Genomic DNA, 26897 nt, shown 5'->3' on the forward strand with positions numbered 1-26897 from the left:
GGTCAGAGGACTGGCTCACTGGGCAGCAGCCAAGGCTCGGGTCCCTCTCCAGAGGGAGCGTGCAGGCGAGGGAGCGGAGCAGTGGCTCCCTTCTCTTCCTGGCTTGCCCTCCATCGCTGGGAGGGGCGGCGGGGAGGATGGGGAAGCCGCTGGTTGCCTGCTCGCTCCGTTTGGGAGGCTCCAGCTTCTTGCTCCTCTCCCTGTGAGCAGTGGGGCAGGGACGACTGGGCCGGCGGGGGTGCCCAGAGTCAGCAAACGTGCAGAAGCCATGGCTGCGCCCTATGGGGGCAGCAGCACCTCGCCCTCCATCCATGGGCTCCGTCCCACTGCTGAGCCTTCCAGAGGGAGAGCGCAGGTGAGCAAGTGAAGGGATGAGGCGGCTGCTACCAGGATGACTCTCCAATTGCACACATGACCCCGCTTTCTCTGTGCCTCCGGGGGGGGGGGGCGTGGAATTGGACCCAGCATGGGCCAAATCTTCCCTGCTGCCATGGGCATTGCTAGGGCCCAGGCCCGTGGGGCTCTGGCCCTGAATCTATTCCTCCTGCCCCAGAAGTATTCCCCAGAGCCCTGAGATGAGGGCAATGGAAGATGTTTTTCTTACCTTAGCTGTCATGCAGGGGGCAGTTTTCAAGGGGGATTGCAGATGGGCAGAGAAAAGCTAACCCTCCCTCTCCACATGCTGGAACACCCCCCCCCCCCAAGCAATTAAACTGATGCCAATGGAAGCTTTTATTTAACACTTCGTTGCAGGGCAACTGGGCGCAATTTTCCCCCAAGAGAGAGGGAAAGAAGGGGGTGATTGCAAACTAATCCTAATTGAATAATAACTACTGATTTGGAATGATCTAGGACAAGATGCAAATCATTTGAAGAGTTTATTTTATTTGAGGTGGTTTGGATAAGAAGTTAATTGGCTGGCTTTGCCTTGTGTGCAATTATTTCTAAATTTGCATATATAAAAATTACCATATACAAATTTTATGCAGATTTCTGACCTATGCATCTGGGCCCAAATCTTTTCATTGCCTAACAATGACCCTGCCCATTGCACTCCCCAGAAAGAGATGGAGAGCAAGTGCAGAGGAGGCAGCTGGTGTTTTCTCTTTCTGGACAGCCCTGGGGAGTCCCAGACCTCTCCTCTATGCTGCGTGGGGGGGCGTGGGGGGGGGGAGAACCAGGATAAGCAGTCTCCCACCTCTGTCCATTTGTTCACCTCTCTTTTGGCTTGGTACTAGTGGAGAGGACAGGGCTGAGGAGACAGGAAGATGTGACCTCTTCCCCTAAAGGTGTGTTGCCCTGTGTTTCTTGGAACCGGGCCCACGCATGTAGACACACGCACACACACACACAGGAATTCACAAAGGCCTGCAGCTAGCAGAGATTCACAACAGCCCACAGTGGGGATCAGCAGCTCTTTGCAGGTCTCTACCCATGCCCTGTACTTGATATCTTTGTGAAGTGGTGGCTGCGGTGGGAAACCGAACGCTTGTAGTAGCAGTAGTGCAAACAGCATCTCTTTGATGCTAGTTGCAAAACAGTACCAATGATCTGAACAGATCACCCCTCCCCACGCGTAGCTCTCCCCCCCCCGCACTTTGCAATTGGGGGAGGGTGTGTGGGGGTGTGTGTGTGTGTGCGCGTGTGTGTGTGTGTTTCTGTCTTGTTGTGAGGTAACTGGATAAACACCAACCCGCTTCCTGCTCAGCGGCTGCTGATTGGCTCGCGGAGTTTTTCAGGAATGCGAGTGACCCCTTAAAGGCAAGGGAAGCTCCTGCAGCCACTCCAGTGCAAGCATCCAGGGGTGACAAGCAAGGGAAACCTGCGGGAGCCGCGGGCTACTGTTCACCCGTTCCAGCCCACCGCCACCAAGGATCCTTCGCTCTCTCGGACTGGTCCAGGACTGCAGAGAGACAACGGAGGAGCATTTCTCGGAGCTCTGGGGTCTACACAGCCGAAGCGACTAAACCCGGCTAAGGCTAATATCGGGGCGCTTCACAAGGATATTGACCGCTCTTCATTGGATTGCTGCAGGACATATTTGCTCTCGTAGCTGGTTATTTCTTGGGATCCATCACCTCCTTCTATAAAGGTAAGTGCTGAAGAAGCAGCTTCCCTCCTCCTACAACGTTGCAGTAATATTGCGAGCGGGCAAAGGAAAATCAAGGCGATTATAAACCCACCGCAGTGCTCTTCTCCAAAGCAGGCAACTTTCTGTCTGTCTGTCTTTTTCTTTCTCTTCTCTCACTATTCCTTGCCTTCTTTTTCTCTCTCTGTCTTGTTCTGTCGTTCTAATTCCTCTCCCGTCTTTCTTCTGGGTCTTCCTCCGCCCCCTTCCATCTTCCCACGATCCTTCTTCACGCCCGCTTTCTGTCGCCAGCTAGCCAGCGCTGCTGCCGTCCGGGACTTCCGAGTGACCAGTCTGCGATTTCCATTTCTCGTTTCAAGGTTGCTCCTTCGAGGCGAGATCTCTCTCTGCCATGGAGTTATCAGGCGGCCTCTTTCTCCTCCTGATGCTTGGGGTCTGTGCGACAAACCGGATTCCAGGTAAATAGATTTGAGGAGGCGCGGGGGGGGGGGAGGCACTCCGCCTGGACTTCGCGGGGAGACGTCTTGTCAGTGCTGTTGGTCGGGCGAGGAGGAGGCGGTGTTTCCCGTCCGGGCTCGGCGTTGGTTTTCGAGGAACAGAAACAAGACCGCCGCGCCAGGGGAGCCTGGGGAACGCCACTTTCCAAGGGGAGCGCGCGTCCAAGTAGGGCTGGGGGAACTCCCGCCTGCGACCCTGGAGAGCCGCGGCCTCTCAGGGCTGAGCTAGGTGGACCGCGGGTGGACCCGACTCCGCTTCTCCTGTGTTGTTCGAGACTGGCGCGACTATTCACGGCGCGCGCTTGAGCTCTGAGGGACGGAATTCCCAAGAAGCCCCGCCCGGGCTGTCCGCCTTTTCCGCGTGGGCTGAAGCGCCGCGCTGAAAGGAGCGCGCTCGCTCCCCTGCCTGCCCGCCCTTGCGGCGTCGGGCGCCAGGGGGCGCCGCTTTGGGGGCCGTGTCCGCGGCGCGCCTTTCGCGCCGGGGCCCTCGGGGCCCTCTCCTGCCGCCGGTCCTTCTCGCAGGGCGTCCCGGCTTGGCGGGCTCCCTCTGTGCGGCGACCGGCGTGCGGTTTGGCGCCTGAAATGTGGCGGCGGGATGTGGGGGTGGCGGAAAAGCCAGGGCTGGGGGCGGCAGGTTCTCTAAGCGGGCTGTGGGCAGCCGGCTCCGGGCGCTGCGCCAGAGACGCTCCGGACCAGACGCACAAGGGGGGCAGGGAGAGAGCGTCAGTATACAGAAGGTAATAAACGCAGAGAGGTGCCTGCCCCTCTGACTCACTGGCAGTCTTGCCCCAAATCCCATATGTGGAGAGGCTGACTGTGGCTAAAGCAGCCACCCCCAGTTGGCCTGGTGCCCTCCAGATGTATTGGACTACAACTCCCAGAGCCCCCCAGCTAGGGGATTCTGGGAGTTGTAGTCCAACGCATCTGGAGGGCATCAGGTGGGGAAGGATGGATTAGGGCAATGTTGACCACACTGGATCAAAGTCCGGTCTGAGCCCTGGCACTGAGACCAGGTTCTCCCTGGCCAAGCATAGTGGTTTCCTGAGGACATGCCTCTCCTCCAAAGCTGTCCTGTATTCTACATTTATTTAATCCATAGACTTTTCCACAGGTAAAATCAGTTATTAGAGGAAAACAGATAAATTAAGACAGCTAAAATAAATAGAGTGGAATATGGAACACAACTAATAATAGCTGCCTTATATCTTCTGTTAGCCGCACCAGTTTGGCTGTCTCCCTTTTACCTCAGAGCGTTCATAACTGGCTCTCCATCTCTCCCTGTTGCCCAGAGCTCATTCCTTTGGTTCTCCCTCACCGCACAGGCTGTTGCAGCCAGTTCTTGCTCATGACATTTCTTGTCTTCTCTCAGCAGTCTCCCATTTGTTTTAATGCATTTTCTGCCAGTTTGCCTCAGCCAGAGCCCCTTGAGGGGGCAGGGAAGGTGAGGAGAATTCCTGGACCTGGCATTCCTGACTTTCCAAGTGAGCCTGGCTATGCACCAAAAAAAGCTCTCTGCCTTTGAACACATAGGTTCAACCAGAGAGGTGAAACTGGGAGATGTTCTTGGATGAGGAACTGAGTGATGGGAATACCAGCCAGATGCTGCTGCAGCCTCCCCGCTAATACTGCCCTGTTGCAGAACCCAGTCGGGGACTTGTTATGAGCTTCGGTATGGAACAGCTTTTGAGGGGCAGCCCAGAATTATTTGTCTCCTAGTGGCACATTTTTCTCAAGGACACTGGCCTCAGTGTATTCTTTTGGCACACCTCCCAACCTACAATAACCAATCTGATCTGTCTTTCTCCCTTGTTCTCTTGACAGAGTCTGGTGATGATAACAGTGTTTTCGATCTCTTTGAGTTAATTGGCTTTGGTCTCAAGGGAGCACGCAGGGCAGCAGGGGTGCATCCGGTAAAGGGACCTGAGATTTCCAGCCCTGCCTACCGCATTGATGATGCCAACCGCATCCCTGCTGTTCCTGACCACAAATTCCAAGACATTCTCTATGCCATCCAAGCTGAGAAGGGCTTCATCCTGTTAGCTAACCTTCGCCCAGTAAAAAGGAGCCCTGGCACCCTACTGGCTGTGGAGCACAAGGACAACTCTGGCTACGTCTTTAAGTTGGTGTTGAACAGCAAGGCCAAAACCTTGGACTTGAGCATCTTTCCCAAAGAGGGCAATCAGACTCTAGTGTCAGTGGAGGATGTTGAGTTACCCAATGCACAATGGAACAACATCGCCCTCTTTGTCCAGGAGGATCAAGCTCAACTATATGTGGGGTGTGAGAAGATGGTGAATGCTGAGCTGGACATCCCTATTCAAAACATCTTCACCAGGGACCTAGCCAGCAGTGCCAGGCTCCGCATTGCCAAAGGAGGAGTCAATGACAATTTCCAGGTGAGATGCCTTGTGGTAGCAGTTTTGTGGGTTTATTTAGAGGAAGTTACCTGAGCTCATCTTACTATGTAGCAAAGTGAAGCAGTCACATTGGGCAACAGATGTCAAAGAGAATTATGCTTTTCTGCCTTTGACTTTTCCCTAGTTGTCATTAAAAAGGAACTATCATTCATGGCAGGGCCATTTTGACTTTTTGCCTGTTATCAGTTGCAAGAATATCTAAGATTTTTTCAGACATGAGGTTTCAATAATCTGTGACCCTATTCACCTTCTCTTCTTTCTGAACGTTTTAAAAAGTTCTTGCTTTGCCTGGGTTTGTGATGCAAATGTATAACCTATATTGGCCAGAATACTCATTAGCTTGCAAATGTGTCCTATTCACATTCAGAAAGAAGTGAAGGTGAATAATTTCAGCACTTGGTGTAAATCTTAAATTATTCAAGGATTGCTGAACTTAATACGAAGATATGTATTACATGTTTTAGAAATGTGCCACATTCTGTGCAATGCAACTTTCTTTCCTTCCATTTTTTCATCAGAAGTTGATAATAGTTGCAATTCTTCTGTTTACAGGGAATGTTGCAGAATGTACGGTTTGTGTTTGGAACAACACCGGAAGCCATCCTGAGGAACAAAGGCTGTGAAAGCTGTAAGTCTGCAGTATGTCTCCATCTGCACTGTCAATGGTCATGCCATCTGGAGATGGTGGGAATTGTAGTCCAACATATCTGGAGGGTGCCAGATTGGGGAAGACTGTATTAAACATATTATTCCTACGTATGTGAGAAGAACCAGCCAAGACAAATTTTTGACACAATGAAATGCAAATCATTGTACACTACGAAGTTGCTGCCTTACAGAATGCTATGTACATTTTAGCTGGCCCTGCGCGGTTTTTCAACTTGTTTGAAAGCGTGTATATATCTTTATAAGATGCATGTGTTTTTTTGTTGCTTTAGCCACAAGGACAATTATTAAATTGGACAGTCCCATGAATGGCTCCCGTCCAGCCATCCGCACTAACTACATTGGGCATAAAACAAAGGACATTCAGGCAATCTGTGGATTGTCCTGTGATGAACTACGTAATGTGTTTGTTGAACTACAAAGTCTGCGTGCTCTGGTTACAACACTTCAAGATTCAGTCCACAAAGTGGTAAGTGGCAATTAAATGCACAATAATGAAGCAGAATGACAATTGGTCTCTAAGGGATCATTGACAAATATAAGCCAGCTGCTGCTTTTCTGCATGCAAACCTCTCCATATATATATGAGATGGCAGAGTTCTTACTCAACTGTGGTGGCTAAATAGGAAGTTGATCCTTCTTCCACTGCCCCAAGGCAGTTTGTATGCCACAAATTGACCAGCATAGGCATTTGTGGGCTAAAACGTCAGTGTGAACTGAGCTATATGTAGACAGATACAGGCTGCAGCAGACTCCTCCATAGTTGTAGTGACCATTTTTCCAGCCGCTATCATCACAGAAATGCTTGCTGGAAGCTGCATCTGTGTAAAGCCTAGTTAACTCTGAGGCCTCTACATATGATGCCCATGTATGGGAGTAATTGAACTGAGAAAATAAATGGCTAGTGTGTGTGTGTGTGAGTGAACTGTGCCTGTGATCCATTCAGCACAATCTTATGCATGTTTACTTGAAGTAAGTCCCATGGTATTCAGATGTGTTTAGGGTTGCAGCCTAAGTGTGCTTGCTTGGAGGCATAGTCCATTTACATTAACTGGACTTACTTACAAGTAAAATGTCAAAGCGAATTCTTTGCTCTTTAACTGCCAAGTTCAAATGGACTTAAAGCCCTTTATTTACCTTTATTTAAAGCCCTCAATTATAATCTCTTTTCTCTCTTTCTCTTTAAGAATGGCCTCATGGAATTGGTTGGTGGTGAATTAGAGTTAAGTCCTGGAGCATGCCTCCATAATAAAGTTGTGTACCAAAACACAGCTGAGTGGACCACTGACACCTGCACTACTTGTACTTGCCAGGTAAGGATTCCTTACTGTTAACGTAAGAATGTGTGAAAATTTGATTTGCCATCACCATCATGCATCTAAGTGATCCATTATGCAGAAATGTAGGCTATGCACAGAAATAACTGTACAGTATCTCCTTCTCCTTACATGAAAGCTTTTAAGACTGTCTTAAAGACAGCTTTGATAAGAAGTTCCTAAAGCACTTTAGAATAAGATCAGCTTAGTGGTTAAGACGCTGAACTGCAGACTGGAAGGTCGGCAGGTCAGCAGTTCGAGACCCGAGTGCCGCGTGACGGAGTGAGCTCCCGTCTTCAGTCCCAGCTTCTGCCAACCTAGCAGTTCGAAAGCAAGAAATTGCAAGTAGATAAATAGGTACCGCCTCGGCGGGAAAGGTAACAGCGTTCCGTGCACCTCGGTGTTCAGTCATGCCGGCCACATGACCATGGAAGTGTCTTCGGACAGCGCTGGCTCTTCGGCTTAGAAACGGGGATGAGCACCACACCCTAGAGTCGGACACGACTGGTTGGGGACACCTTTACCTTTAAAGAATGAAGTGCTCCTGTGGTATAATACTGCAACTAGACATGGGCATTCTGGCATCCCTAAAATATAATATATAAGCCAATTAAGTATATTCTGAGGAACGCTGCAATATGTGTGCTAGGCTTTAAGGTGCCACAGGACTCTGCTGTCTTTGCTGCAACAGATTAACATGACTACCCTTCTTAAAATCTCCAAAAATTGCTGTTTTACCTATTCAAATCCTTCGTTTTGAAAATTTAGAATGCTAAGCTCTAAAATAACTGTAGGAATTACTTTCTTTTTCACTTGCATTTGGCTGCTGGTACTGTGGCTTTCTATATATCGCTGCCATCTATTATGCTCCTTGGTTATGTTAGTCTCTAAAACTACAAAAACACATTATCTTTTGTCCTTTAAGGAAGAGAACTGGCAAAAGTGTAAACTGTTTTAGTTACCATTCATTCTTATGTTGGGAAGCTCTTTGGCATAAGATCAAAGCCACATCCAGCTATAATGTGGATTGTGGATTTTGAGCCAACTCTAAATCCATTTTATCTTAGTCTGAATTTCAATTGATTACTTGGACAATCAACTAGAAAAAGCTGGCTTGAGGATGTTTGCTAGCCTTCTGAGACTAGATCTGGAAGGCTATTCATCAAGACTGGACTCACACATTTAGCAGTAGCCATTGATTAATATTAACAAAGGAATAAGTCAAGAAATCAGGACTATGAATGACTAAAACAATTTCTTTTCTTGTGTTCATTTTGACTTCAACAAGCCTCAGTAGACATTAGTAAGGGCCAAACTAGACATTACTTGTATTCCAGGCAGCAATCTTCTGCACACTCACTTAAGAGTAAGTCCCACTGAGATGGGACTTACCTCCCAGTAAACATGCATAACATTGAGCTCTTAGTGGGGGAGGGGAGGTGTTAAATGAAAAACAGGATTGGAAGATTGAAATCAGAACTGAAACTGCAGAGGGGTGCTAAGTCATCACCACATTCACTATTTGCCATTCAAAGTCACCCCCATCCCCAGCTACCTTCGCCTCTTCCTGTAGAAGACAAGATGCTCCCTACTTTTCTGCTCCTGATCGCAGGCTCCGAAGACTGCTATTACATGTTTTTTTTAAAAAATTGGAATAATGTTTTGCACAATTGAGTGTAATGTCTAGATTGGCCTTGAATATCTTCTAAGAGACATCCCTGATAGGCTGTAGTATTTAGCCATTCTGAGGTGAAATGTCAAATTCTTGTATGTGCTTAATAGTATCATCTTTCCCTGTTTAGAATTCTGTTGTTATCTGCCATAAAGTGTCTTGCCCTCTCATGCCTTGTTCCAATGCCACTGTTCCTGATGGAGAATGCTGCCCACGATGCTGGCGTAAGTAGCTTAAGGTTCTTAACATTTTTGACAGTAATCAGTTCCACTGGATAACTAGAAATTGTATTCTAAAATGTACTCAAATGCCATCATGTGGGTATAGCATTCCATTGTCATTAGCCTTGGAAAGTGTGTGCGCGTGAACTCTGAGCTTCTAAAATGAGGGTGTTGGCATCTTCTAAATATGAATTATACCCAAGATAAGCTACAAAGAATTTGCATTAGAAACATGAAAGGAATACTTTCATGTACCCTATCGCACACCTGCAGTAAATTTATTAGTTAGGCTATAGATGTAAACCACACATTTGCCTCAAGTTCGCTTAAAGTAAACAAAGGTAAAAATATACAATAAAATAGGTGAAGAAATTCCAATAGTGGTGAAGAAGTTTATTTTTAGGGTTACGTATTCAAATAAACATACTATATAAGGCAAAATTATTTATAATACAAAATTCTAAAGAACACTGAACTCTATAAAACTCTAATTTCCCTGGGTGTTCCAGTGCCATACTAAATGTATGTTGTTTGTTGATGATACGTATAATCTAAATTTGAAACTTTTATTTGCATGTGAAATTTTCTGTTATTTAAAAATGTGATTGTGATAGTAATTCCCCCTGCCCCCCCACCCCACCCCAGAACATAAAAACTTGGGTATGGGAGATAATTGCACTTATTCAAGGATAGTTTAGAACAGCACTTTTTATTTAACCTTTCTCTTCCCCTGTCCAATCCAAAATGTAGCTTACTAGTGAAACCTCCTTAATTATTTAAGAATTCCAGAAGTGAAATGAGGTCAGAACTCATTTTTTTAGAAATAAGCACCAGTTGGTGCTTGTGTTGTAAAGAATAGCTTTACGTTGTGAGGTATTCAGGGCTGGATTAGCTATCCTGCTAAGGAATCTGTTGAGCCAGCCTACAACCAAATAGGCAGCCCTGCCAACATATCACCTAAGAGTTTCCCAGTGTATATACCCTTCCTGCTCCCTTTAAGCTAGTTTGCACCTTTAAAAACATGACAGTCATTTCTGGATTTGAGGAAATCTGAACAAAACACCAATATGCCCCAGAAGATTTCAGGAGCAGGCTAAATGTATAGCTACTTGCAGAAAGGTGTATGGATGAGAGTTCTGTAGGTCTGCAAATTATGATTGAACATGAGCCCCCCATGACCTTTAATTGAGTTGAGAACATTTCTTACAAGCATTCTTGTGTGATCTAGGTAGTCATCAAAGGTCAAAACAAATGGAGGCAGAGAATGGGGGAAAAGGTTGCTTGTTACCCTATTCTGTTACATTACATAAAGCAGGACAGTGAAGACTATCCCTAAATATGTTAATTTTCTGTCCTGGCTGTCTCTCTCTCACACATTGAAACAATTATTGCACTAGTGGGACCTTTGAAATCTAAGTGGTTTGTTTTGTTAAAGGAAGGCATATAGCACCTAACTAGTTATTTCCAGGCTAAAGCTAGGAATTCACCCAGCTGTTTCAGTAATATGAAACAAGATTACCTGGAGAAAGGGATTATTGCAACAATACTGAGAATTTTACATAATTTCAAACAAGAAATAAAGAACAGAAAATATTGTATTTTAAGCTATTTGGTTAAAAAATGTTGCAGCACAGAATATGTAGTAGGAATCTTCTCGTATAGGAGTCAAATAGGAGAATGCCTCTCTTTACAGTCAGTGATTCTGCAGAAGACATTTGGTCTCCTTGGTCTGAATGGACTACCTGCTCTGCAACCTGTGGCAATGGCATTCAGCAGAGAGGCCGCTCTTGTGACAGAATCAACCATCGCTGTGAAGGTTCCTCTGTACAAACACGAATCTGCAATATGCAAGAATGTGATAAGAGATGTAAGCATTTTAGTTCTTTATGCAGAAAATTCTTACCTTGAGCTTGCATAAGTATGTTGACAAACTCTTATTAATGCTTCATGCCACCTAGCACAATTTAGCTGCCTACAACGTAACACAATTGTAAACAGTAATTTCTTGTAACAGGAGCTGATAAGATGGTTGATTACTAAAATAAATGAAAATAGCAATGTATACGTTATTACCTGTGATTCCATGCACCAAACAAATATGATTCTCAGTACCACGTATGTGGCATTTCTCTATATATTATTGTATATCTCTCTATATTATTGTAATGTTAGTTTCTTAATCTAGTATTAGCAGATCTATATTGTTCCTCGTGTCATAAGTATGCTGCTAATTGCTTAAGGGAGCAATTACCTGTTGTAGTTGGTAACAGGTATGTATGTTTAAAGTCAAACAGGATGGTGCCTGGAGCCACTGGTCCCCCTGGTCTTCCTGCTCCGTTAGTTGTGGAACTGGAGCGATCACTAGAATCCGTCTGTGCAACTCTCCACTTCCTCAGATGGATGGCAAAGACTGTGAAGGAGATGCAAGAGAAAACATACCATGCCAGAAAAGTCCTTGCCCAAGTAAGTTTAGTGTTAAAAACTGTGTTTTGAGCAATTATGAAGGTTAAGCTTTTCTAATATTACATTTTCTGTTGTATCAGCTGACTATGGCAATCACTGAAAAAGAAAACAATATAAAATGCCCCAAATAGCGTAAATTTAAGTTTTCAATATCTGTAGCTGCATCTGTCTTGTGAATGTATATGAAATTGCCTGTGCAACTTCTGCTTTGTTTTCTGGATGCTTGTTTCTAATGAATGTTTATTTTTCTTAAATAAAAATTAGTAAATGGGAACTGGGGACCATGGTCACCATGGGACACTTGTGCTGTCACATGTGGAGGAGGCGTTCAGAAGCGTGGGCGTCTTTGCAACAATCCTGAGCCTAAATATGGAGGGAAGGATTGTATTGGTGATGCTTCTGACACCCAGATCTGCAACAAGCAGGATTGCCCAATTGGTGAGTAACTATCATGTAAAACATTGGCTGCTCTGCTGTGCCATCTTCAGAACACTGTGGGAAAACTAAGGGTGTAACCATCTAAATTGTCTCAAAGAAGAAAAGATACAGTCACATCTTGGCTGCGTGCTATTCAATGTTGATCTTATTTCCTGCTAGTATAATTTATCTTAGAAAATGGCCAAGAACTATCAGAGTAGGAAAAAGTAACATTTAACATCAAAGAGGGAATTCTTTAACACAGAACTCTCGAGATTATTTGTTAAATTAATCTAACCTGCTTGCCATTGTTGTCCTGCATGAGGCCAATAACATTCTGGAATTCCACTTCTGTCTTCTCCCAGATGGGTGCCTGTCTAACCCTTGCTTTTCGGGAACTACATGTACTAGTTTTCCTGATGGTTCCTGGAAATGTGGTGCCTGCCCTGCTGGCTATCATGGAAATGGGGTGAAATGCAAAGATATTGATGAGGTAAGAGGACTTGAATTCTTCATTACAGTAAATTCAGGGTTAAAAGGTTTAAAACATATACAAGTAAACTTAAAACTAATCTTTTTTTCTATCTCAATCTGTCATACTTCAGTGTCAGGAGGTCCCAGATGCCTGTTTTGTCCTTGGTGGAGTGCACAGGTGTGAGAATACGGAGCCTGGGTACCACTGCCAGCCTTGCCCGCCACGTTTTACTGGAACACAGCCCTATGGTCGAGGTGTGGAGAACGCAATAGCAAACAAACAGGTACTGCCAAAATATGAAATTGCTCCCATCCCTGTTTATAAAACCTCCATCCCTTTTTGGATCTATGACATGCTGGCATGACCAGGAGGAAAAGAACCCATTCTGTACATGATTCTAGAAATCAAAGTTCTCTGAAAAGTGTGTGCTTAGTTAATACCAGAAAAGATACATTCATCGGTGTGATTTTGCTCATTTATATGGATGAAGGCTCATCCTCTACACACAAGCAACAATTCCTATGAGCACAGCTGCACTTTCCCAGCAGCCACAATGGTTGAAATGGCTCCCAGCCTATACAGCATAGACCAGGCAGAAAGTAGATCTCCAGGTGTTTTGTCCCAGCATTCCTGACCATTGGCCATACTGGCAAGGGCTTCTGGGAGTTGAAGTCCCAAACATCTGGAGATCTGTCTTCTACCCATTCCTGGCCTAGTTCATAGTAGCCTTCCTCCATGAAGTTGTGTACCCACATACATGGTCACCTGGATGAACTTGGTAGTGTCGACTGACCTTATTAGTATTATTTTATTATTTATTGTTTATATACCATGTGCTTCAATTAAATGAATTTAGAATGGATGTTTAAGTCTTACAAGCAACAGCATAGTGCATGTGTCATGGTAAGTATAAGACTACTCTTCAGATCTTAGCCCTCCAAATGTTTTGGCCTACAACGCCCATCAGCCCTAGCCAGCATAGCCAATGGTAAGGGGTGATGGGAGTTGTGGCCCTCTATATGTTTTGGCTTACAAGTTGCCCACCCTGTTATACATTAAGGCTTGGATTCTACCTTTTCTTCTGTGAATTAAACAACAGTTACATTATGGAATTGAGCTTTTTCTCTTCTCTCTGCACCCTTTCCCACCCCAGTAAATCTGCTCCTGGGGGTTGGCGGACTCTTGGGAATAGTGTGGAATATGATGAAGAGGAAGGGTGGAGTTGATGGAAATAGCCCTCCCCCTTATGTGAGCAGAGGATCAATTTAGGATCCAAGTCTAAGTCAGTAACATATTGTATAGAAATCCATATGCCTAGTTCTCTTGAAGATAAAATATTTGAGCAAAATCATAATTGGCTCCATGGAGTGGCATTCTGTTTGTTTTTTAAAGAAGACCCAGGACAACAACTTCCATGCATTGCTTTTGCATTAATGTCTCAAAAGAAGAATGGAGTAGACACATTTTTGCAAGCGTATTCACAATGACTTTGTATCTGTGTGATCCCTTAGGTCTGCAAACCACGTAACCCGTGTGCTGATGGAACTCATGACTGCAATAAGTATGCCAGGTGCATTTACCTTGGCCACTTCAGTGACCCCATGTATCGCTGCGAATGTAAACCAGGCTATGCTGGTAATGGCATTATCTGTGGAGAAGACACAGACTTAGATGGGTGGCCAAATGTGAACCTTCTCTGTGTTGCTAATGCTACATACCACTGCACTAAAGTAAGCATATTTCTCATATGTTATTCTCCACTTTAGAACTAGGGATAGGAAGAAATTCATTTTGTTTGCATTTTAATATGAACCAACCTAATTCACACTTCCAAAACTAATATGTGAAAGGGAGTGTAATTATCCTTCATTTTTCTCACTTACCTGAATTACATGATGCAATTCTCTAATCAAAAAAAATGTGTACAAAACGCATACATTAGGGGAATGCATCCAAAAACAACTACATTGGGGAGAAGAGCTTATATTGGGTAAAGGCATATACTGGGTAGATTGCTTGCAAAATTGTATATATTAGGGGAAATTGTATACAAAATGCATATATAAGGAGAAATGCATTAAAATGCATAGGAAAGTACACATGGTTCTTAGTAATTTTGAGTAAATTTGAATGGTGCTATGGATTGAAAGCATCACAAATAAAAAGCTAAATGCATGTCAGGTTCTGCCTTTGTAATTTGAGCACCTCTTTGGTGGACAGTGTGACATTTAAACCTAGATAGCAAATAATTGTGCATTTCCTTTTCTGCAGGATAATTGCCCCAACCTTCCCAATTCTGGGCAGGAAGACTATGATAAGGATGGAATTGGTGATGCCTGTGACAGTGATGATGATAATGACAATATTGCAGATGACAGGGTAAGTCTAACGGAAATGTTCATGCTCTTTCTGTAGTTCAAACCGTGCTCATTGTCACTTGAGAGCTAAGAGCTATCTGCGGAGCTCAAACTTGAAAGCACTGTAGGAATTGCAGCCACATTTAGTGAGCCCTTGGGTTGGCGTAGTGAATTCCCTCCTATTGCAGTCAATGGGAGGGAAAAAAGAAAAAGCTGCCCCCACCTCCTGCCCTGCCTACAACAAAATGGTAGGGTACAGGATGTGGTGATTGCTCCACCAGTGCTTTCCTCTCCCTCCCCATCGATGCTCTGCCCATCTAACCGTGCAAAAGATGGGAGAACGAATGCATGGTATAAAATGAAAACAGCGTCAAGGTTTTCATAGTCATTTAAACTGGGTATCTAAAGCTGAGAATCAAAACTAGGTTTGTCTGTTTGTAAAGTGTCAGCTTTTGCAGTAAAAGATGGATGCTGCTCATGTACCATAATTGTGGTGGTGTCGTTCCTCTCTTTCATATGGACAAGGAGGAAATGTGTCCTCCTAACATGACTTTGCAGCTGTTCTTATCCTTATTCTAATAAATCCATTTAGTAAATTATAGATGAACCTAAAAATGCATGTGTCAAAGCTGGGTGCATGTTTTTAACATGGCTTTTAAATCTATCTTCTACAGGACAACTGTCCATTCATTTACAATCCACAACAATATGACTATGATAGGGATGATGTTGGTGATCGCTGTGATAATTGCCCTTACAATCACAACCCTGATCAGATAGACACTGATAACAATGGAGAAGGAGATGCCTGTGCTGTGGATATTGATGGAGATGGTACAGTTGTGGTTTTTCTTCTTGTACCTGCCCTATTATTACACACCTGTCTTAGTCATCTACAGAGTGGCAAAAACCAACTGCTGACGTGAAATTCTGTTCATCTGATTATGTTGTGTCCTGAGATCTGTAGGTTATTCAGGACATTGTTCTGTACAAGTCCTAGTGAAATGAATGTGAACTGCACTGTCAGACTGCTTTGACATATGGACTCAAGTTAACAGTAAAACAAATTATAGATATTTGGGGCGCAATTCTATTGTGATAGATGGCTGCCTCCAACTTCCTCTGAAGTCGGAAGCAATCGCCTATCCAATGCAAGGCAGATGAAGCACAGAGGAGATGATTCCTTCTGTGCTCTGGCTGCCCAACAGTTTTCCTTAGACACTCAATTTGCGGTTCTAAGCGTGGCTTCAGGGAGGGGGCGGTAACGAGGCTGGAGACCACATAGGAAGCTGTCTAAAACAGCTTCCGTGGTCTCCTCCCCTCCCTGCCCCTGGGAACGCCCCCTTTTTTGTGCTGTTTGTGCTACATGTTACAAGCACAGACAGGCACAGGCAGCAGCTGCCACAGTTCTCTGCCCCAGTGGGGGGGGAGGGGGCAGGGAGCACTATTTCCTTGGTACAGGCTCGTAGTGCTGTCTACGAGCTCAGAGCTGGGAAACTGAAAAGTCCTATCTCCCCCAGACACTGTCTAGGGGGCATAGGACTGGTCTCTTAATCTACTAGATTAAATAAATATAAGGACTACTCTTCATTTCATTGGAGCTGCTGCAGAACTTCCCCATGTATTATGCCCCACATCTCCCTGATGCCCCAAATCTGCCAGCTAAGTTAGCCACTGCCTTAACTTCCCTCATGGTAGGGCTACTTCTACTTACTCATGTATGTAGTGCACATGCATATTTGTTATACTTGAGCACTTGATCCTGCTTGGATTGTGGGGATATAAGCGATTAATGAAAAATTGTATGGCCACAGAATTGTTAGCTATAGTGTCTGTTCTAACAGTGTTGCTATAAATCAGTGGTGGGGAATGTGTGGCCTTCCAGATGTGGCCGCACTGCAACTCCCATCATCACTAGCTCGCATAGTTAATGGTGAGGAATGATGGGAGTTGCAGTTCAACTTCTGGTGGGCCATATGTCCCCCATCCCTGCTTTAAATCATGCTGGACAGATGGGCTTTTACCTTGACTTCCTTTAGAGGTTCCTTTTAATTATACTCTAATAGCGTGACTGTAGAAAGTATCATTTAGACATGTATGTTACATTACTGGTCACTAAAATATCTAAACTATTTACTCTCCATTTTTAGGCATTCTTAATGAAAGAGACAATTGCCAATATGTGTACAATGTAGATCAGAAGGACACAGACTTGGATGGTGTTGGAGATCAGTGTGACAACTGCCCTATGGAACACAATCCAGATCAGGTCAGCTTAGTAACTTGGGCTATAAATAATGCACATGGACATTCAAGTCTTTATTTACCCTTTGATATCCACTATTTGTCACACTTACCATTGCAATATACATCAGTTGGCAGCTCAGTCAGGACAGAACACAACAGTTATTGACTGGGATTCATATAGAGAATCAGCCAGCAATAATTGGGAAGAGAGATCTCTGGTATCTGCACAAAGGTCAAATTTTTATTAAATGCAGGTTGTTTAAGATAAAGGAACCCACCCACATTGCAATTTTAACACTCATATTTCAGATATTTAGCATTAGAGCAAAACATATGCTAAACAATGTAGGGTGTGATTGCAAGAAAGATATCCATGACACAAAATGACCTGAAACTAAGAATGCAGAGTGCAGTGAATTTAGTTTCAGATAAATGCACACACAAGATACTTTGTTAAGTACAAAGGCTAACGCTGTACAGAACACTCACATCACAAATACGTTTTCCTTTCTGTTAGAAAAGCTCAAGGCATATTCCAGCATAGATAGATAGATCTATTCATTCTCTCTCTCTCTCTCTCTATCTCTCAATCTCGCTCTCTCTTGCGCTCTCTCTCTCTCTCTCTCTCAATCTTTGTCTGTTTAATGGCTGAGAAAGAAGGGGAAAATTCAACCCCACCCATTTAATTTCTAGTTTTAAGACAGCAGTAGGTGAAGCTTGTACAGTCCTGTCACGTACAAGGCAGTAGGATTAATAGCTTCAGGGGCATAACTTGAATGCTTGAATGGTCCCAGCAAAATTGCAGTAAATTGGTGGAATCTAAATTTGTCCTGCATGTTACCCTGTGGGCACCATTGGTTAAGAGGATGCTTACAATATAAAACTATTTTATTATTTAAAATAATAATAATGCTATGCTAATAAGCATCCCCCTATGCTTCTTTTAGGCTCTTTTAATGAAAGGGCTCTTTCCAAAGTATACAATGCTAATAAACTGTAAATTTTCCTGTGGTATAGAGAAACTGTGTGAGAAGACTCATGTTACATTGCAACACATGTTGCTCTACACCTGTTGAATAAATTTTGTGTAACCACCTCTCTTAATGAATAGGTCTTGAACTATCAGCCCAACTTGCAGTGACACAAGGCCAGATAACTTAGGGCAGTCTGAGTAAAGTCATAGTCTACATCATAATGTCAGAAAGTGATCATGATATAAAAGTATATGTAGACTGCATAAAAACCCAAACAGAACACATTCTGGCAAAAAACACAACAACCTCTTAAGTGGAAATGCATACCAAGCAAAAGGCTGAAACCACATTATTCTCTCAGGCCCCAATGCTCTGATAAATACATTTATGGGGCATGAATAATAAGATGTCTCAAGATATGCCAAAACAAGTTGGGACAAGTGATATTTTTAAAAATACGGGCATGAGTGCACAATTCCTTTCACAATTTAAGAGTGAATCCTGTACAAAGAGCTAAAGTTAAGTCTCACCAGTCTCAGACCTTGTGGGTACATCAGCGTGCAAAGAGAGCTCCTGTACATGTTGGCCTCTCCATTCACCTCAATGGAGAAGAAAGCTCCATGCATTCAAAGGACTGTCTAGACACAGCTGTTCCCTCTACTGAAATGAGAGATTCCATCTGACCACTGGAACTTCACCAAGAAGCCGCTGGATTGGACCATGTCTGAGCCTAAATTAATAGCAGCAATCTTTCAACATGGTTCTTACTGCCACCTTTGTACTGGTCAGGGTTCTTTTGATGCTTGCTTTAACATGTTCCTACATTTTCCTTCCAGGTGGATTCTGACTCTGACCGCATTGGTGACAAATGTGATAGCAACCAGGACATTGATGAAGATGGCCATCAAAATAATCTTGATAACTGTCCCTATGTGCCCAACGCTAATCAAGCTGACCATGACAAAGATGGGAAAGGCGATGCTTGTGACCACGATGATGATAATGATGGTATCCCTGATGACAAAGATAATTGTAGACTGGTTCCCAATCCAGACCAACTTGATTCTGATGGTAAGATAAATAATCCACCACCAAATTTTCTAACTGTACTAGACAACTTTGGCTAACTTTAAACTAGATGCATAGTGTGGTGTTTCATCATCCTTTACCAAAAAAATCCTTACTAGTAAGAATATGTATGCTGCCTGTTTTGCAATTTCATCATTCCTCAATGTGGAAACAACACACTGGAAGGCAATGTTTTTTGCTATGCAATAAAGAAATATTGATTCATCTGGCAAATATTACCTTTAATTAGATCTACTGATCTTTTTTGCATATGAGACATCCAATGTGTACACCGACCTTCCATGCGTGCAAAGACTTCCCCAGTTGCTTTAGCAAAGGGGGCAGTTACAAGATAATGGGCCTGCCCCTTTCATTGAAATGATGGGGATACTTACGCAGACGGGGCTTCATGTACAGACTGGTGAGACTTTAGAGGTTTGGACCTGTGGCAGTATCTAAAAAGAGAATACGAGGCTGTGGGTAGAGAAAAATTATATTCTAAAGAAATTACTAGATTTGCACCTTGGATTGCAATTTTTAATGTAACTGATATAGATGTTATTGATGTCAACTAAAGTGGCTTCAGTAACTCAACTAAATTTTTAGGAGGGTGAATTACGATAATTCAAGATAACATGTTAGTGCAAATCTGAAATGTGGTGCATTTCCTGTTCAGATGCTCACTTTTTTTATTTCTTCTCTGATCCCTCCACCATTCCCCTCTCTTTTTTGCCAGGTGATGGGCGTGGAGATGCATGTAAAGATGACTTTGACAATGATAAGATTTTAGACATTAATGACATCTGCCCTGAGAATGTTGACATCAGTGAGACCGACTTCCGTAGATTTCAGATGGTTCCCCTGGATCCTAAGGGAACATCTCAAATTGATCCCAACTGGGTTGTTCGTCACCAAGGCAAAGAGCTGGTTCAGACTGTTAACTGTGATCCTGGACTAGCAGTTGGTAAGCAGACAATTTTGGATCTTTCTGTGTCCACTACATTTATGTAAATAGGAACAGTCGTCTTTCTGTGGTCAGTAACTATTCACTAAATGGCTTCTGCTCCACCACCATCCAAGTTAAGTTGAAAGCCCATGCCTCTAATAACATTAAACAATGAGCTCACTTACTTTTGAATTCAAATTCTAAAGTCACCCTCCCATCCTAGGCCAGCTTGCCTCTGACATCAGAGCAGCTAAGGCATGGATGGGCTCTCCCAAAGCCCCACCCCTGAAGGCTTACAGGGATTCCCCTCACCACCACCACCTTGCAGGAAAGTGCAGAGCAGGCAAAGTTGCCAGAGTCAAGGCTCTTGCTGGAGGAGCCCTCCTCCAGCCCTCACCTCAGTCAGGGACTTCGCTTCACTATGTGGTTTGGCCATGGAGAGAATGATTGGGCAGGCTCACTAATACCCTGGAAGAGTGGTCTTGATATGCTGGACCGCTGGGCAGAAAACAACAGAATGACATTTAATAGGGATAAATGCCAAGTTCTGCACCTAGGAAAAAGAAACCAAATGCACAGTTACAAGATGGGGGATACGTGGCTCAACAATACTACAAGCGAGAAGGATCTTGGAATTGTTGTCGATCACCAGCTGAATATGAGCCAACAATGTGATGTGGCTGCAAAAAAGGCAAATGCTATTTTGGGCTGCATCAAAGCATATCTTCCAAATTCCGTGAAATACTAGTTCCCCTCTACTCAGCATTGGTTAGGCCTCATCTGGAGTACTGTGTCCAGTTCTGGGCACCACACTTGAAGAAGGGTGCAGACAAACTGGAGAGGGTTCAGAGGAGGGCAACGAAGATGATCAGGGGACTGGAAACTAAGCCCTGTGAGGAGAGACTGAAAGAACTGGGCATGTTTAGCCTTGAGAAGACTGAGGGGAAATATGATAGCGCTCTTCAAGTACTTGAAAGATTGCCACAGAGAGGAAGGCCAGGATCTCTTCTCGATCATCACAGAGTGCAGGACACGGAACAATGGGCTCAAGTTACAGGAAGCCAGATTCTAGCTGAACATTAGGAAAAACTTCCTGACTGTTAGAGCAATCCAATCAATGACCTAGGGAGGTGGTGGGCTCTCCCACACTGGAGGCATTCAAGATGAAGTTGGATGGCCATCTATCAGGGATGCTTTGATTTAGATTCCTGCATTGAGCAGGGGGTTGGACTCAATGGTCTTATAGACCCCTTCCAACCCTACTATTCTAGGATTCTATGATGCTAGGGGGATGTGCCCATGTCCACTAACGTAATTCAGCCTGTACAGACCTGTGGAGGAGGATCATCTGGCACCCATCCCAAACTTGTTACCCACTTCTGAGCTAAGGCAATAGCAGCGGGGGGGGTGGGGGGCAAAGCTTGCCTGTATTATGATATCAAAGCAAATCCCTCCTTCCACCAAAGAGTCATTTGAAAACCAGTGGTCAAAGGACAATAGAGTCCATAAGTCTTGTAGTAGAATGAGGTACAAAGCTGTTAATTAAAAGGTCCACACTTAGACTGATAAAAAATGAATCTGTAATGCATGAGGGGACATGTAATTCTGAAAACAATTTAAGATCATTACAAGAATGCTAACAGTCACATTTTCTTTTCTTTATCCAGGTTTTGATGAATTTAATGCTGTTGATTTCAGTGGGACATTCTTCATTAATACAGAAAGGGATGATGACTATGCTGGCTTTGTGTTTGGATATCAGTCCAGTAGCCGTTTTTATGTAGTTATGTGGAAGCAAGTCACCCAGTCTTATTGGGATCCAGAGCCAACCAAAGCTCAGGGATATTCAGGTCTTTCTATCAAAGTAGTGAACTCCACCACGGGTCCTGGAATACACCTTCGTAATGCACTGTGGCACACTGGAAATACTACTGGACAGGTAAGAGATCATTTATGTTAAGAAATGTATCCTGCCTTTCCAAGATCCTTGGAACATCAGTGTAATATAGAAAGGATCTGTCTTGAGGAAATACAAATCTGATTTGAATAATGACTATAAACAAACGTGAAATGTGAAAACACATGAGTCCCTAGCAAGAGCCTTGTGGTCACTCCAGTGAATAACAGGTGTTCCTATGTAATGGGCTTTGTGCATTTTCAATGCAAGGAGTAACTTCACAAGTACATACAGTCAGAAGCAATTTTCCTGGCCATAGTGATTACAGACATTGGTGTTTACTTCTGTGGTCGCTAATAAACTGATTACATAGACCATACCTAAGTACAACTGGAAGTGTTAACTACGACGACAACAACAACAGAAGTATTATATGAATTGGCTCTCAGAGTGCCATTGCTATCATGGGAATTTTCTTTGAATTACTCAATTAACAGCATTCCTTTATAAATAAATTCACTTAAAGCTATTTCAGATGTGATTAGGTGGAACAGGAAGACCTGTTGACATAGTTCCTATTCCCTGTGCCTTTCTGTCTTGCACAAAATCAGTCTTGGCCAGAGGAGAAAATGCACAGCACATAGTGGGAGGCCTGCATATTTCCCCTCTGGGCATTCAGTCAAAGCAGATGACATGGAGAAGCATGAGGAGTAGAAAGCCCACGGCCACTGAGCATGTTTGTTTGTTATACTTTTAAGCCACCCAATAACCCAAGTCCTCTGGGCTTACTGTTTGCCCCCTTTTGTCATGTCGGCATTCCATGAATACAGTTGATCTCAGGTCTTGTAAAAGCATAATCTCAGTACACAATTCAGTCATATATTTACATTTCAGGTGCGGACTCTGTGGCATGACCCTCGTCACATAGGCTGGAAAGATTTCACTGCCTACAGATGGCGTCTCAGTCACAGACCAAAGACTGGCTATATCAGGTAAGCATCACAGAGTGTGTTACTAAAACAATTTGAGAAGGACAAATAGCCTTTGGGCAGTGGTTAGTTTCGTAGTTGCAGAATACACATACTATAGCATGCTTAAGATTAATTAGTGCTGCTCTTCCTTGCAGAGTTGTAATGTTTGAAGGAAAGAAGATCATGGCTGATTCTGGACCAATCTATGACAAAACCTATGCTGGTGGTCGGTTAGGATTATTTGTCTTCTCTCAAGAAATGGTGTTCTTCTCAGATCTTAAATATGAGTGTAGAGGTAAGAATCCACACTTCCTTAGTTTGTTTTTCTGAAATTCACTGAAGTAATTTCTATGACTTTCTCTTATTGAAAATAATACATCAAAACATTAAATATATCATCACTTTAGCTTTATGGATTCAAAAGGTTTTAAAAAGAAATTGAGTCCTTGGGCTACATCTTTTATCTGTGTGGAACTGCACAGAAAATAACAGTTAACAGTAAATACCATCACTTTGGAAATGGTGGTGTTTAGTATTTAATTTCAAGAACGATGTAAAGATACTGAGTTGTAGCCACCTGTGTCCATCTGCCAATGGAACAGGATTGGTTAGCGGATCAGATTCCCCCTCCCCTCCTGCAGCTCCCCCCCCCCCCGCCCAATAATCAGCTCTGGAGGGTGAAGGAACACATTTTGGGGGACTGCAGGGAAAGGCAAAGTCCTATTATGTGTCTGGAAGTCCACTTGTGTGATGTTGGACATGGTTTGCAATTTCAAATGGAGTTAGGGCGCAATCCTATGGGGATAGGCGGCTGCCTCCAAACTTGGAGGTGACTGCCTATCCAATGCAGGGCAGGAGAAGCACAGAAGGGATCATCCCCTCTGTGCTTCAGCCACCCTGCATTTGCGGCTAGACAACTGATTTCGGCTATCTAGCCACGGGAAGGCAGAGGGGAAGCAGCTGCCGGATGACACACAGAATGTGTCGTACCAGCATTTCTGCCTTCCCCACCCTGGAATGGCCCCCGGAACGCCCTGTTTTCGCTGCTCCGCACTCCTCTTCAGAGCGCAGGGCCATTTCAAGCTGCCTGCGAGGCAGCGTAGGAATGGGGGAAAGGTTGGTTCCCGGAAACCAACATATCCTATGGCCGTCTAGCCGCTGACTAGTGGCCATAGGATTGCTCCCTTAGTGAATTTGAATCTATTTTCATCATCCTCTACACTGATAAACACAAATTAAATCACTTTATCTGAACTACAGATACCAGTGTGGGAGAGCTTAGAAAAAAACACCTACAATTTCCTAGGCATTGTCCCACATTTTGAAAGAGAAATATGCAATTAATAGTCAAGACATAAAATAGACACACAAATACCTGATTTAGAAGCTGGCCTCTAATTGTAGCTGCTTAATTACTAATTTATCAATATAATAGTGACACCTTGCTATTTTCCCTTTTTTCTTGCAGATCCATGATCACAAAGCAATTCATACAGAAATTGCTTCAAAATGCTGGTATTGCACCTTCTGAAATGTTTAATTTCTGCAAACCCTGGGACCATTTTTTTTTTTTTTTTGCTCTTTCCTTTCTTCTGGCTTCATAAAATAGAGACTCAAAATACATGACCTGCCTCAAGAGAATGCTTTTGAGAGAAAGAAAACGGCAAAGTACACTTCCTTTCTGACCTCTGTTAGCACAGAAGAAAACAAATGTCTTTCATGAATAAGAACATTCCTTGCCTCAGGAGTGAATAGTCACTTCTGTAAGACAGGCATTCGCACACCTGGGCATTGTCATTGCTTCTCTTTAACTGGAGGTCTATTGAAGTAGCACTTTTGTAAAAGAACATTTTTATGATGTGTTGTGGACTACTTAAAAAACTATACACTTCAGCTTATAGAAGAGGGATGGGAGAAAGACTAGCAGAACTTAAACAGCATCACTTTCTGAAAAGGGACTACGCTCCCTTGGGTCTATATCCAAATAAATTGGAGGGACTGTTACATACCTGCCTAACATCGTGATCTTATGCATGTTTGCTCAGATGCGAGTCCCAATGAATTCAGTAGGCCTTATTCCACATATGTGTGCATAGGATGACAGCCTTACTCTGTTTCAGTTAATAGGGAACTACTTTGCTTGATTACATAACAAAACTAGGTATGCTAGTTGGCTAGTCCCATACAGCATTAAATACATTTCAAGAATTCCATTCTGGGGCAACCAGAACAACTATATTGGCACACTGGATTGCATCAGCTTGGTAAGGAGATCCAGAGGAACAGATGGGAAGAGCAAGTTTACATGTGCCATTGCATGATAACATACATCCACAGATTTGATTCCAGAGGTAGTTAGTGCAGATGTGGCAACAACATTAAGGTGCCAAGGAGCATCTTCATCTCAGTTTAGCACTTGTATTGGCTTCAAAGAACTATGTTTATTTCTTTTGTTATGGTTACAAAGGCACAAAAAGTGACAAACACAAATAAATACAAAATCCTTTTCTACGAAATGCAATGGAGTTTTTGTTTCTCAGTTTTTAAAACATTGATTTTTGTAGAAGAGACTGTAGATAAAAAATGTAAAATATTTATTTTTTACCTATCCTGTCCGTTATGAATAACGAAGGACTATAGAGTGAAACAAACAATGCGTCAAGACTATCCACATAATCATTTTGCTACATGTCTCCATGACTGTAAGATTGTAAATACAGGTTATTTATTGTTCTATAGTGAATCTAGATAGTAGCGTATGAAGATATTTTAGCTTCAGAGAGAACATTTCCCATAACCAATGTGGAGCACAGAAAAAAGCAGTAGGGTGGGGATAGGATTTATGTTTTGTTCTCAGTGTTTTTTTCTTTCTTCTTCTGAACAAGACAGCTGGCAAAGTACCCTAGTAGGCTACTTTGCATTGCCAAACTACAAAAATGCTTAAATGTTGACTGTCCTGGTCTCTCCTATCTGTCAAGAGAGGACACGAGATAGGTTTCTATTAACACTGGTCACAATCCACTGTCAGTCTACAGTCTTATTCATTTTAACAGGATTTGCACAAGAGACGTTCACAGTGGATTGTTGCCTTTATTATGTTTGTAATACTGCTATATGGTACATTCCTATTGGTCAATGACAAAGAAGAAAATCCCTGCCCTGAGGAGGTGGCAGAAGAAATGGCATAAGAAGTGTTTGTCTTCTATTGATCGCACACCTCAGCCGCCAGGGTGTAGTTGCAGAAGTAGAAGTGCCTCGCAGGTGGGATTTCAGGAATATTATGGAAAGACTGCTCACGGTATAAGGAGCGGCATAACTTTATCTACAAGCTTCTTCTTACTAAGAAAAAAAAGAATGTCAAAGGTGAAACTTTTATGTACAAATATTACCTCACTGTTGTTTGACTGAGAAAAGGAGAAAAAACCCCTTTGGATCAAGCAGAGTTTAAATATCTAACAAAATTTAAAGCTACTGTAGTATTTAGGAAGAAAAAAAAAGATTGCAAGTTGTACATAGTCAAAATTGTTCTTTCAGAAACACATGCTCCCAGTTAGAAAACAGCATTGAAGAATGCTGAGAACAATTTATGAAAGTGTGATAGATTGTTTTCCCCTGTCATCTTGTATACCGTTTCTTTTATTTCTATAAATTATTTTTTTCATTACTGTTGGAATAGTTAATCTCCTATTTGTGTAGATATGCTATTTAAATAATTTATCAGGAAATGCTACCTGTAGAGCTCTAGTGTGTCTATTTTTATAAAATATTTGCACACTGAATTGAATTGTTTGCTTCCCATCCCGTGTTGTTGCTATTAGTATATACTTTTTTCTAAAACTGAGCATATTTTGTACACATTTTAACCATTTTACAACTTAAAAGCTGTGTAAATTGTACAATAATGTTTCCTACATACCAGAAACAATAAAAATACAGAAATCTATATTTACAACATTCGCGTATGCTTTCATGTTTTCTTTTCTCCTAGAGATTATATAAAAATGGGTGGCAGCAGTTGCTCAATGCTAGTTCTATTTGCCATTTTCTTTGGAAGACTGCTGTGTAAATGTCTCTTACCTCTAATCTATTGTACATGTTCAAACCACTGGTGAAAGTGTCAGTAAGAACTTAAAATATCTAAATAACTCCACAGTGAGAACTATACCAATTCCTACTCTCTGTATAGCTTCATTAATCTAGTGGC

At 43.1% G+C, this 26897-nt stretch overlaps 1 protein-coding gene across 1 annotated transcript; it reads left to right on the top strand.

Annotated features, from left to right (window-relative positions):
* On the top strand, positions 1-26647 carry THBS1 (thrombospondin 1). The gene is made up of 23 exons (XM_084844978.1): positions 1-355; positions 1709-2092; positions 2449-2547; positions 4408-4982; positions 5556-5631; positions 5942-6138; positions 6857-6982; positions 8788-8881; positions 10572-10745; positions 11165-11341; positions 11606-11779; positions 12124-12251; positions 12364-12516; positions 13745-13963; positions 14505-14612; positions 15265-15424; positions 16741-16859; positions 18648-18882; positions 19616-19843; positions 21493-21764; positions 22617-22714; positions 22849-22988; positions 24162-26647. Exons 3-23 carry the CDS (start codon positions 2481-2483, stop codon positions 24167-24169), a joined length of 3528 nt encoding a protein of 1175 aa, XP_084701104.1. The 5' UTR covers positions 1-355; positions 1709-2092; positions 2449-2480; the 3' UTR covers positions 24170-26647.
* Positions 26648-26897: the final 250 nt, after the last annotated feature.

This window comes from Heloderma suspectum, chromosome 1 (genome assembly GCF_057233095.1).
Source record: "Heloderma suspectum isolate Gila_16-S chromosome 1, 16-S_ref, whole genome shotgun sequence".
In the NCBI taxonomy this organism is placed as follows: Eukaryota; Metazoa; Chordata; class Lepidosauria; order Squamata; family Helodermatidae; genus Heloderma; species Heloderma suspectum.